The 12,683-nt window shown below is 47.0% G+C and overlaps 1 protein-coding gene across 33 annotated transcripts in view; it reads left to right on the plus strand.

The window, feature by feature from the left end:
- GALNT9 (polypeptide N-acetylgalactosaminyltransferase 9) overlaps positions 1-12,683 on the plus strand; it is a 236,812-nt gene that overhangs the window by 58,911 nt on the left and 165,218 nt on the right. For 29 of the 33 annotated variants that reach the window (XM_044440803.1, XM_044440786.1, XM_044440801.1 and 26 more), the window contains 6 exons: positions 1,712-1,920; positions 3,142-3,299; positions 3,647-3,794; positions 6,853-7,053; positions 7,620-7,745; positions 9,304-9,458. In XM_044440803.1, the coding sequence (XP_044296738.1) occupies positions 9,359-9,458 (100 nt within the window). In that variant the 5' untranslated portion in view covers positions 1,712-1,920; positions 3,142-3,299; positions 3,647-3,794; ... (1 more) ...; positions 7,620-7,745; positions 9,304-9,358. Of the gene's footprint in view, positions 1-1,711; positions 1,921-3,141; positions 3,300-3,646; positions 3,795-6,852; positions 7,054-7,619; positions 7,746-9,217; positions 9,459-12,683 lie in introns of those variants that run through there. The other 4 variants (XR_006415730.1, XR_006415729.1, XM_044440783.1 and 1 more) reach the window with 2 other exon arrangements.

Consider the following 12,683-nt stretch of genomic DNA (forward strand, 5'->3'; position numbering starts at 1 on the left):
CACCATATGCTGATGTTCATTTCAGCCCTGCTGCTTATGACTCTGCTCCCACTTTGTCTTCAGACCTACCCACCCCTGGAGGTCTTGAGAGATTTTCCAAAATTAAACCCAACCCTCTGGTCAAAAGAGCTCCTCATCTCTGGTTTAAAGGAACAGCATGTCCATATCAGCTTCTTGACCCAATTCTGTATGGATTGCTTGCAAACTCCCCTGAGCATTTGAGGAGTCTGGTCTTTGAACACTGAAATTGGACACAACTCCAGTGAAACAGCCTCATGCTATCCTTCATTGGACCTCTCTTGTCTACATTATGGGACTCTCCTCAAAGGCATTAAACATCCCTACCCAAGAAGCAGTTGGGTTTCATTCAGCTTGTCCTACGATTGTGTATCAGTGCACAGCAGTGTTGCAAACAGAGAAAGATAGCATTTAAAACAGCATGAGCTCATCCACCCCCACCAGCATGTCCTTGGATTCTCCCCTCCAGGATTCATTTTTGCTAGCCAGATGTTACGTCCACATGCCTCCAATTCCTAAGGAAAAGCTTTGCATTTACCAGATAGCCAATGAAGTGGCAGAACAGAGAGGCAAGCTTAGGCATGATGTGAACTGCAAATGGGTGGGCATCTTTCCCCAACACAGGGTGGACTGTGGTGCAGGGATAGAAACACGACTCACAGAGGGTCCCAGTTTCTGTCTGCCAGTAAATAGTCTCACTTAGCAATGTTAGGAAAGAATCCCCCCAGGACCCCCTGCCCACAAGTCTGGGGAGCCCCAGCCTTGATGGGCCAATGGTAGGAAGTAGATTTATATTTGGTCTAGGTTTTTTTAAGCTATGAGTAGTAGTGCAAAATGCATGCAATAGCTTCAGTGCGCTGACGCTGCTTTGAAGGAGAACACTGTCCTTTGCTTGCATGTGCTGCCGTGCTCAGCTTGTACATTTGTGGAGAAGCAGATGCTTCTTTAGTGTGTGCTCTCATTTCAGTGAAGTTGGCCCTATAAGAGAGAGCCCCAGAAAGTTCCTGTCATTTAGAGAAATGGAAAATACTTCCATTTGCCTGTGATGAGATTATGTCTTTGCCACCTTTTTCAGCATGACTGAGTACCAAAATAATTTGCCCAACAGTTTAATGGAACATATGCTGCATCCTAAGTTAGGGATGTTGGAGAAATTCTTAGGGGATTCAAATGAATTCTGATGCCTATGAATTCAACCTGTGAATCTGTCAGTGGTTTTGTTCACATTTTGCCAGGTGGAGTTGGGGGTGGAGTGTGCTAATTTACACCAAGGATAACTTGTATTAGCATATTTGCACAGATGTGCATTGGCACTAATGTGGCCTGCTACTAAACAGAATTCGAGTATGCAGAATGAAATTCTGGTTTCAATAAATAAATAAATTCTGCCAATGAGCAGAAGGCAGAATGAACAATGCCTGACCATTCAGGAAACATAAATAAAATAGTTTCGACCTGTCGTGTGAAGGCAAGACTGAGATACCAGATCTGGAAACCAGACAAGGTGCAAAGTACTTTTGCAAGCCCTGACTGCTGGTTAGCCTAAGTGTTTGCTAGGAACACCAACATAGTCTGCAAAGGGGCAAATATATAACTTTTGCTACCCCCACCCCCAGCATTCAGTCCTTTAAGATACACTTGTCCACAAGGCCTCAATAATATCCAATTACTAAATAGCACTGACTTGTTTCAGCCCTACTTGACCTCTTCTGCAGAAAGCAAGCGGGAGATCTCCATTTCTGGCCATTTCACTGATGGGACAGACAGTCCCTCCTGGAGGTAGTTGATCAGCTTGACTTCATTAGAGCTTAATGCTGAAATTCAGTGCCCATTTTTCTGGGAGCCAGTTCCAACGATCTTGGTGTGATTGAGTTCTGAGAATCCATTTCTTGGATTGCACAGGTAAGTCATTTTGTCCTGAGTCAACACAATTAGATAGTTCTCCTCTGCTTGATCACTGCCTCTCCCCAAATTTTATATGCTTTCTTCTTTGTCCTCTTTATATGCTCAATTGACCTCATTATCACTTTGGTTAAATGCTACATGAGGTAAGGGATGTGGGGGTACATATCTGTGTGAGTGTGAAATGGTGGACACTGAAACACTTTCGGGGCTGAGATTCTACACCCTTCCTCAAAAACTTGGAATGGAGGATATAACCTATAACCTATATTCTGATTTTAGTGGAACTTTTCTCCGTCTCAAGATAACCTCCACAGCACCTCTTATACCTCTCTTCCCAAATGCAGTGCGCATCCCCTTTTCTTCCCTGATTTTGCTCTGCCAGTTCTGCATGGCCCTTTTTAGTTGAAACTAGTTCCAACTTGCCAGCATAAGCCCAGGTCACCAGCAGAAATGTGTTACCACCCACCTCTTTATGCTTGCTTTTGACAGATAAGTGCAATATCCTATCCAGGCTCAGAGCAGTTGCTCCCCTAATGAGCCCATCAAGGTCTTCCCTGGGAGATCATTTGAGAAAGTCTTCAAAATGAAACATGTACACAGGATGGCAACAAGAGTTGGGCTGGTGAATAGGGTGGCTGTGTGTGTTCAAAGGGCTGGCAGAGGGTTTGCCTCCATTTGGAAGGACTATTCAGTCCAGTTCTGGTTTATAAACTGAGAGCCAGGCTTTGAAGTTGCCCACCAACCACACCTAGACAATAGATGGAGTTTAGCACACAGGATACATTATCAGTCTTCTGTGCTAGAGTAAGGCACACTGTGTTTCTATTTAAGTCACAATAATTATTTGCAAAATCCAATCTATGCAAACCAACCAGGAAGAATGGGTTTCTAGATTTTTAGATGAGTTTTCTCCCTAGTTCCAGGAAAAGAAAATCCTGAGCCAATTTGTGCATCTATCTATTTATCCGTGCATGGGTTACACACATATCTAGATATGGAACTACACTGAGACCTGCCTTTGGGGGCTCATGGATATCATTATGAGCTCCTGCACATCAAAACTTACCACTGCATTAATGCTCAGAGTGGGTAAAAATTGAAGATTTCATCTGTTAGCCCATCTCTCTCTCTCTCTCTCTCTCTCTCTCTCTCTCTCTCTCTCTCTCTCTCTCTCTCTTTTCATGAACTCCTTGATGCCTGGTCTTCTTTTGGTTTCAGAATCCTTCACTTTCTAATGAATTCAGCTGGGATTCTTGTGGTGTGCCCACTTGCCCAATTCTACCTCTGAATAAAACACTACTCAACAACAGCTGAACAATTTTGTAAAAGACAATTACTTTTGCTGCTGGAAAGTCTTCCCTAACCTTCTGTCAAAAGTTGAGTAACCTCAGCCTATCACCCATGGTTGCCTTCAGCATTTCTTCTGGCAGGGGACCTTGTTAATTGTATTGAACAATGCATGCTAAGAGGCAGTAATGCCTTCTCTCTTCCATGAGTTTGTTTGCTAAACAGCAATTGAAATGTCTCTTTTAAGTATATTTAGTGCCTATCAAAAATGCAACTTGATAGTCTTAAGAGCTGTTAATCCATATGGGACTGGATTTTGTTTCTTGCTAGGCTCACATAAATATTACAGACTGACATGAGGTGGATGGGCTGGGGAGAGAGATTCTCTAGCAAGTTCTTCAATGTGCTTATGAAATTCTGTTCTGTGGGTGTTTAGGTGGCCAGGTGTTCGAAATCTCATGCCTCAGAATGACCCACTGTTGCAGTAAGTCAGAAAGCAGCTTATTTGAGCCACAGCTGAATCTGCTTTTTAGGCACTGGGCTGGAACAAATGAGAACCCAGTCTCAAGAGCTATTGTTCAAAGGTGAGTTATTGCATTGTCTGAAGACTATTGTGCCAACAAACCATGGCTTGTTGTAGAGCTGGGAGTGGTCTGCCCTAAACAAACCACAACTTGCTACCACAGCCAGGTTCAGATGACATAACTTGCACTCCAAAACAACCTATGGTTCAATGACAACCCACACTCTACCTATACTCAACCCGGCAATGAAGCATTAAGGGAGGCATTTCAAAGTTTTTACAATGGAGGAAAAACCAGGAAATTACTACATGATTGGCAGGCAGGGGAAAGGGGGTGGAGAAAGAGGGAGGGCAAATTGATCAAGTGAAAAACCACACAAGACTGTATGTGGCCCCTTGGTGGGCCAGACTTTCCCTGTGGGTTTGAGGTTACTCAGCCCTGCTCTAAACCCTTCTGAATGTAGATTGATGTACTTTATCCTGTATCCCCTTTTTCTGGACTGGGGGTTTCTTACCTGCCGAAGGATCCCATGGGTGCATCACACTCAGTCCTGAATGTCAGTCCCCCTCTGGAGTTCCAGGCAGGCTTATTCCCCAGCCTTTCCCCAAGCAAGCTTCTGCAGTATCTCCAACAGCTCCTCCTAGTGGCAAATCCCCCCAACAATGAAGGATGCCCATTCCAGGGGGCCGCAGTGAATTCTTTGTCCTAGTGAAAAGCTGCCAGAGCCTTCCTTTTTTCAAGGCTCCGGCAGTGGTGGTGTTAAAAATAAAATTTCAAAATCTCATTACTGGTATTGTTTAAAAGCAGCAGGTGGTAACACAGGATGGGCTGGAAGGTAATAGTCCTACCTTTCCCACCATTGTGCTTGGAATACAGAATCAGAGGTGACTTTGTTGCCTGGCGGCTGCTGGGACCAAAACTCTTTTGTTTGTTGGCATGAGAGATGTAGCTGCAGGGCTGTTCTGCGTTATCATATGCATTAAAACGCAGGCATCTGAGGAGAGGGGATTCCATAACATCTGCTAAAGTGGAAGCCTTTTGTTCCTTCCATCCGAGCAGCTAACTGAGTAACAAATTGAACCAGGAGCCTGAACAGGAAAGTCAGTTCACCTGCTCTGTGAGGTACCAAAGGACTGGGCATGGTGCCCGGTCAACCTATACGAACACGTTAGCAACCATGTTGCATTGTTGCTGTTTTTACCTGGGCAGGGTGTTGATTCTGCGGTGGTTTTCCAAATTCCTGCCCCTTTGCCCTGTTCCACGGAAGTGAAAGGAAAGGGACTTAGGGGCTCGTGTTGCAGTCAGCATTGTTGGGCACTTGTGAAGGCCCACATCCAGGTGGGGGGCTCAGCTTAGCCTGGAGGACATTCTCTTATCACTTCTGCATCTTATCCCTGGGCAACCCTCTCCTTCTGGCTTTTAGGAAAGCCTTTGTGGACCTGTAGGGAGAGTTTTACTGCTGCTCTCTGTTGGCTTTCCTTAGTCACAGCACTGCATTGAGAATTAATGGAGTTGTGCTGCTCTTTAGTATAACTTTCTGTACACTGGAAGGGCTGGGGAGAGTGATTCTGTAGCAAGCTCTTCAGCATACTTACAAAACTCTGATTGGTGAGTGTTTAGGTGGGCAAGTGTACCAATTTTTACTCCTCAGAATGATGCACTGCAGTGGTAAGTCAGAAAATAGTGTATTTGAGGTCAGGAATCTACATTTTAGGCACTGGGTTTCAGGCACCCTGAAGAGAAACTGCATACAGCAAAGTTCTGTTGCAATTCTCATGCCCATGTTTGGTTGTTGGGTGGGGGCAGTATAGTTCAAAATGCAGAGATGTAATGAACTGCACTCCGCAAGATCCCAGTCATTGGTAGTGCTGGAATGACTTGCAAGTTAGATTGGACATCCTCACTTGTCAAGGTGTGGTCACCAACAACCCCACTAACTATGGGCCAGAGGGAAAGGTGATATAGGGTCTCCACTGGAGGACGCCATTGGGGTTGGAGTATGGGTGACCATAGAATCTTAATAAAACAGTAGAGTTGGAAGGGACCAGAAGGCGTTGGGTGCAACCCCCTGGTCCATGAAGGACGTCAAGTTACACCATCCTTCTCTGATGGCTGTCCTGATGCCAACTTCTGACTGCATGCCAGGCCACTGATGTTTGTAGAACTAGACTGAAGCTTTTGGTATTTGACATGTTGTACATACAAATGGGAAAACCTGATTAAATATCATTCTTGACATGCTGAATGAATCATAAAACATGTAGCCCGGAAGTGTGTGTGTGTGTGTGTGTGTGTGTGTGTTGTAGATGTGCAGTGAGGCACAAATGGGTCTTTTGAGCTCTAGAGGGTTTATTCATTGTAATGCTTTTCATTTTTAAAAAAAATCAGTTGTTATTCTCTGGAAATATGAAATGGAAAAAGGATAAAAAACAGAAAGAAATAAAAGGTCAGAGAACTACCCAGAAGAGTTTGGAAATGTGCATACCTGACCAGGGTTTGAGGAGGCGGGGAGCAAGTTATGAAAATAAGCTAATACATAATTCAATGCCGACTGCACATAACTCACTGCACTTGCAAACTGTTGGCTTTCTCTGCCCTGAGAATGTATTGACAGAGAATATGGAGGCAGAATTCTTGACTTCTCGCCTTCCCCACTTTCCCTTTCTGGCTGGCTTCTCCAGTTATTGTTGGGCTATTCTGGATGGAGCTGAGAGAACTCAAGAGGCCTGCCCTTTCCCTGTGAGTGGGTTCATGGGCCACAGGTAGCAGTGTGTGATGAGCCAGAAAGTGCCATGGAGAAGCCAATAATCAAGGATGAAAAATAACCCAACAAAAAGGCAGGATGTAGGATTACGGCTAGCAGCACCATGATGTATATCAGAAGCCTTCATCCGGCTGCTACCTGGAGGGAGGTCTGGAGGAAGGCAGTAAGAAAAAGGGCTCTCTAAGTGGTGGCCCCCCAATTCTGGAATGATCTTCCCACTGAGGCCTACTTGTTTCCAACGTTATCATGTTTTAGGTGCCAGGTTAAGACTGCCCCCTACTCCCTAGCATTTAATGGCATACAAAGGTGCGCCAATGTATATTTATTGCTATTCATCTTTTCTTTTGTGCTTAGGTTTATGGACTGCTATGAACTGCCCAGAGAGTTTTACTATAGGAATGAAATTGATAAGAAGACATTCATTGCTGTGATAAGCCTGGGGGCAGAGGCAAAGGACAAGCTGGCAACTGAGGTTGGGGCCAAAGGACAAAGAACAAGCGAGAAGGCCAGACCAGCCCATGCATGGAACTCGGCAAGACTTGTGGCTCAAAACAGGTTTGTTAAAACAGGAAGCCTCTTTTGGGTGCCAAGCTATGGCTCCCTGCCATTTGGGCGGGGGGGCGGCGGGCGGGCATTGAATTATCTGCAGTCCCAGATTCAGGATCCTACAGATTTGGAGCTTGGACTTTACCTTTGGAGCTTGGACTCCAAAGGTAAAGCTTCTGGTACTTGCTGTCTCCCACTAAGGTTGCAAGGGGACCTCATGTTGGGCAGGGGGAAGGGGGCATACCAGAGATGGAGAGAGGAGAGCAAGGTGGAGCCACAGTCTTATGCCCATTCCTATCAGTGTCCAAGCCTCCTTTCCTCCCACTGCTCAGCACTTTCTCTAGATAGCCAAAAATGCTCACATAACTAAAATACCCAGTGTGAGCCATGGTGGACATTGCCCATGCCTCATGCTGGGCATAGCACACACACAAGCCTCCGAATGTGGATGCTTCTGCGCATCAAGGCTGCAGGGCAGAGGTCCATGCCCCAATGGTCTCTGTGGCATCTGTGTAGATTTCCACACACGACCCTCTCCAACCTGTTGTATTTCTTTTTATCCCACCTGTGCCCAGAGTTCGGGACTCCAGATGTTTTGGTTTACAACTTCCAGAATTCCTGAGCATTGGCCATACAGTTGAGTTGAAGTTCAACGCATCTGGAAGACACCTGCTTGGGGAAGACTGATGTAAACACCGCAGGTGAGCAATTTAATTATGCAAATAAATGCCAACATAGTTGGAATAATCCAACCTCCCATTGGCTGGTTGATTTATTCTTGGAGAGCATATTGAGTGAAAAGAGGAAAAAGAGGGGAGAAAGGAGCCCTCCCATTTTATTGTCCAATGTCCTGCTTTTTGATTGTATGTATGAAACAATATCAATTTACCATCCACTGAAGGAATGTTTAAACACACGAAATGAAGGGTGTGGATGTGTGGGGGAATGAAACATTTTTGGGAGGAAGGTAATGAGGACAGTGTTACCCCACATGAATCATTACTTGAGCAAAATTCCCCAGCACTTGAGTGCTCCAGGAGTTCTGCAGGAAAGGAAAAGGAGGAGAAGAAAATTGAAATAATTCAGCAGTGGATGTAGGACCGTCCCTGTGTTCTGATTTCACAGGTGTCGCAGGCCCAAGCTGATAGCAATTCCAAAGAGACCCAGGCTTGACTCAAGCGACCTTCCTCCCCCCGCCCCCTGCCCCATGTAGATTTGGTGCCTCCTCTGCCCAAAGTGGTCCAAAGAAACTTCCCACAGAGCACGACGTCTTGGGGGAACAGACGTTGGTCTGCTCGATCTTGCCCACCCCTCTCCTTGCCTTATCTCCAGGTGTCTTGTGTGTGGCGAGGGCACAGCTGGCCCAAGATAGGGGGCTGGGGGAGAGCCAGCGGCTCGACTCGGTGAATGTAAATGCCTTCCATCTCCTCGCCCTCCCCCTCCCCTCCCCTCACCCCCCCTTACACCCAGGCAAGCACGTGACTTCGCACCGGCGCTCTGCGAGGGGGAGAAGCCAATGCCATTGGAAAGCACACGCTCGCGCAGCCAGCCACACACACGGGAGGGAGGGAGGGAGGGAAGGAGGGAAGGGAAGCGCGCAGGGATCAAGTACGAGCGCTTCCCTCCCTCCGCCCCGCTCCTCGCCAACATCCTTGTCTGGGCATCTCTCTCTCCACAGCTCTGTTTCTCGCTGCACAGGCGAGGCTGGCCTGGTGTGAGCGAGGCTGCTGAGCGTCGGCCGGGCTGGCTTTGGCCGTGTCCCTTTTCGTGTGCATCCCCCCATCGCCAGTCTTCCAGCCCCCGTCGCAAGAGCCAAGGAAAGGGCTCCTCTTCTTGCCCGCAGAGCCGAAAGAGAGGGGAAGGTGACCGGGTCCCCTCAGCCGCTGCTGAGGAAAGGAGGCGGTGGCGGGGAGAGCGCCGTGGTGCTGAAAGGACAGCTCCTTCCATCAGTCCAGCTCTGGCGGCGGCCGTCGGCTGGGCTCTCTGCCCGCCACCCCATCCGCTCTTTCTCTAAGCGGAAAGAGGGGTGGAGGTGGGAATCTGCCGAGCCCTCCCTCCCTCCCTCACCCCCTCCCCAAATCTTCCGCAGGCAGAAATGACTGCCTTAGATGCTGCTGCAACTCCGAGGGCACTGGCTACCATGCCTTGATGCCTCCCCGACCCAGCGGCTTCCATGGCGGTGGCAAGGAAAATCAAAACTTTGTTGACTGTGAACATCTTGGTCTTTGTTGGGATCATCCTCTTCTCGGTCTACTGCAGGATCCAGGATCATTCCCAGGAACTGGTGCAGATTGTCAGGAGTGCTGACCGACGGATGAGGAGCAGGAACGCCAAGGTGGGCGCCCTGCTGGACCGGGAGTCCATCCTGCAGCGGCTGGACCACCTGGAGGAAGTTGTGTATAACCAGCTCAATGGTAAGTGCAGGAAAGGAGGGAGGGAAAGTGTCGGATAAGGTTGGTAGGTCCATGGCATTTGGAGAGGTGGCAGGATTCGTGCCACCTAATGCCCAGGGTGACCCTGCAATGGGATGGTTAGACTAGGGCAAACTGCATGGTTTCTCCATTGGTAAAGATGAGTGAATACCCTTGAGCCCTACAAATTGGGAGTGTCTTTTCTAGGGAAGTAGAACTGTAGGAGCAGGAGAAGAAGAGATGGGGATTCCTTTTTAATTCCTGTGACTTTGAGCATTGCCCCTTATTGAATGTAACGCTGAGGTGGTAACTCCTGGCATACCGAACTTTAACATGGAGAGGTGGTGATAAATTAGCCGGCTTGTGTCGGAAAGATCCAAGCCCCACTTTGGCTACAGTGCCACACTTTGCCCAATGCCTCCCTCAGTCTGAGCCCCTGTTCTAATCTCTATTATGTGGTTGCATGTTCCTGTGTGAATGTGTCTCACTTAAATCTGCCTAGGGCAATAATTCACCACTGGAGGCTGGCTCATATACTTTCTACTGGATGACTGTCAGCTGAGTGAATAAACAGACTGTGCAGAGCTTATGGACACAGTGGGACCATGTAAACCATCCTTCCTCCACTTGATACTCTATCCAGAAGTGTTGGGTTATGAGTTCCATGATTCCCAACCAACAATGGCTGTGGTGGCTTGGGAATATGGGAGATATAATCCAATACATTTGGAAGGTACCTGGTTGGGGAAGTCTGGAGAAAGGGCTGGTGTTGTGGGCTCACATCAAATTGTTCCAATGGATGATGCATTGCCCTGGTATTGGGGGAGACAAAAAAGCAAACCTAATATCTCAATTGTCCTTGTGCTGTGGGTTGGGTCCTGTGCTGTCAAAGACCTCAGAGGCCCTGCAAGCCTTCAAGCAGTGGTGGCATTAATATGCAAGATGGCAGACTGAAGCCACAGCAGGAGGGACTTGGTGGTGTTCAGCCTCTTACTTTTAGGCCAGGTCCCTTGAAAATCATTATGCAATGAGCAGCATGATGCAGACTTTCTGCCTCATCTGTGGTGACTCATTCACATGTGCAACTGCACCTTGCACCACAAGATACGTAAAAGCGCATGTGTGAAGCCTGGCCATTAAAAACTCATAGCTGTGTAAACTTGGCTACAAATTACAAAGGCAATTTGTAAGTTCCACCTACAGTCTTTGGGCTCCAAGGTGCAAAGAACCAGATGAGAGTCACCACTTGATGCTGTAGCCAGATGTTGGGATGAACATCAGCACGTGCGAACCAGCTCTGGTTTCCCCTCTGTTGTGACTGTACGCGCAAAGCAGACACTCATTTCCCAATTCTAGTGGAAGTGGTTTCCGGTTACATGGAGCAGGTGTTTGATTTCCTCTGCAAAGACAAAGGACACTTGCCCTTCCTTTAGAGCACACTTCCTAGATGCAGACCAAGCATCGCTGTACATGCTTCTCCTGAAGGGCAGAGACAAAAGATATTTCACAATAGTGCACCTTGCTTGTTGTCGTCCTTGCCTTGTATTCCCTGAGCTTTGGTGATGTTTTGAAAAAAGAAAATGCATTTCATTATGGGTATAAGCAATATCATGTTTATTGGTAGCTTTAAAACAAAATAACTAATAAAACCATAATATGTTGCCCCCAATCCTTCTGTGAGAAAGTGGCTGACACCTGACAAGTGCATTTCAATTTTTACTCTTGTTCATAAACAACTGAATGTGAACCCCTAAGGGATTCATAGCATGCTGTAATGAAGTTTTGCAACAGTGTGCGAGGAAGGAATTTTTATGATGCAATGCAATGCCTTGCCTTGCCTTATTTTATGTTTAGTGGCAAATAAAGTGACATAGACATGATGAAAGGTGCACAGCTTTAAATTAGAGTTGTTGAAATCAAAAGGTTGATTTCAATAGCAATTGCTCCAGCCTGCCAAGAATGGAATGGTTAATAGTGATGGGGATTTTAGTGATTTAGTGCCTTGCACGCAAGTAAACTTTACAGTTACTGGTATATGTCCTGGCTTAATAGAAGAAGTAGGCTATATAGCAGTGTGGTGAAGTGGTTAGGGTGATGGGCTGGGACAGGGGAGACCCAGGTTCTAGTCTCCAATTCCCATCAGCCCTGTCGAGCGCAATCATCGAGGCAGTGATGAGAACTGCGGTACAAAGACCAGCTTGTTGGGAGAGGCTGTGGGACACTATTAGTTTCTTGAAGCTCATCATATGGGACAGCTTGGGGAGGAGGTCCAAATCATGAATCTGGTCTTCCAAGGAATTTCATTGCAGCCTGTCCTACCACCACCCTGCCTAGGCCAGAATGGAGCAGACCTATTGAGTCATTCAGGTGATACTTTCTGACCCCTACCCAGGGTTGATCCGGTGGATTTGTCTGAGAAGCTTAGAGACCTTGTTATTGCTGACAATCCTTGCCTTGCTTGGTCATTGACAATTCATTGGCAGGCAGTAGCGAAAAGGTAAGCAAGCTGAGAGAGAACGTGGAAGACCTCTTCAGAAACACCGGTTAGGTGGTAACCACAGAACAGGTTCCTATGCGAGTATTTCTCTGCACACCTGTCTGACAAAGCGAAGGATGGGATTGGAGATGGTCAGGGCAGAATTCTTTGAGGGGGTGGATAGTCAGTCATGCTGAGAAGCATGACAGCAAGTCAGGGGTGGGCGACCTGTGGCTCTCGAGGGCAGGAACTCGCATGTCAGAGCACTTGCCATGCTGGCTCACGGGGACAGAAGTCGAACTAGATCTGGAGAACTGGGGTGAGCCAAACCCGGGGTTGATGTAGCTGTTGATGCCTTGATAAAAGGTTGTGCTGCAAATGAGTTTTACAGGAAAAATCTGGGAATTCCCCCCTTTGCGCACACACATAGCAAGTAGTATAATGATGATGTGGTGAAAAGTTACAGAAAATGACAAAGATGTGACAGTCGTTTCCCAAATCAAGAAGAGATGGATATATTGTATTATTAAAATTATAGTGTGTGTGTATATGTACATCTGAATAATAATAATAATATAATTCTATTCATAGCTACTGGCCATGGCATCTTTGTTAGCAAAACCTCCATACACAGGGCAGTGCATCTTTGGATGCCAGGTACTTGGGAACAAACTTTTTCCCCCTGGGTCTAGACCAGCATTTTCTCCCAGCTAAGGAGAAATTGCTCACAGCAGCAATAAATGACAGACCCT

Source organism: Varanus komodoensis, unplaced genomic scaffold, assembly GCF_004798865.1.
Source record: "Varanus komodoensis strain SLA01 unplaced genomic scaffold, ASM479886v1 scaffold38, whole genome shotgun sequence".
Lineage (NCBI taxonomy): Eukaryota > Metazoa > Chordata > Lepidosauria > Squamata > Varanidae > Varanus > Varanus komodoensis.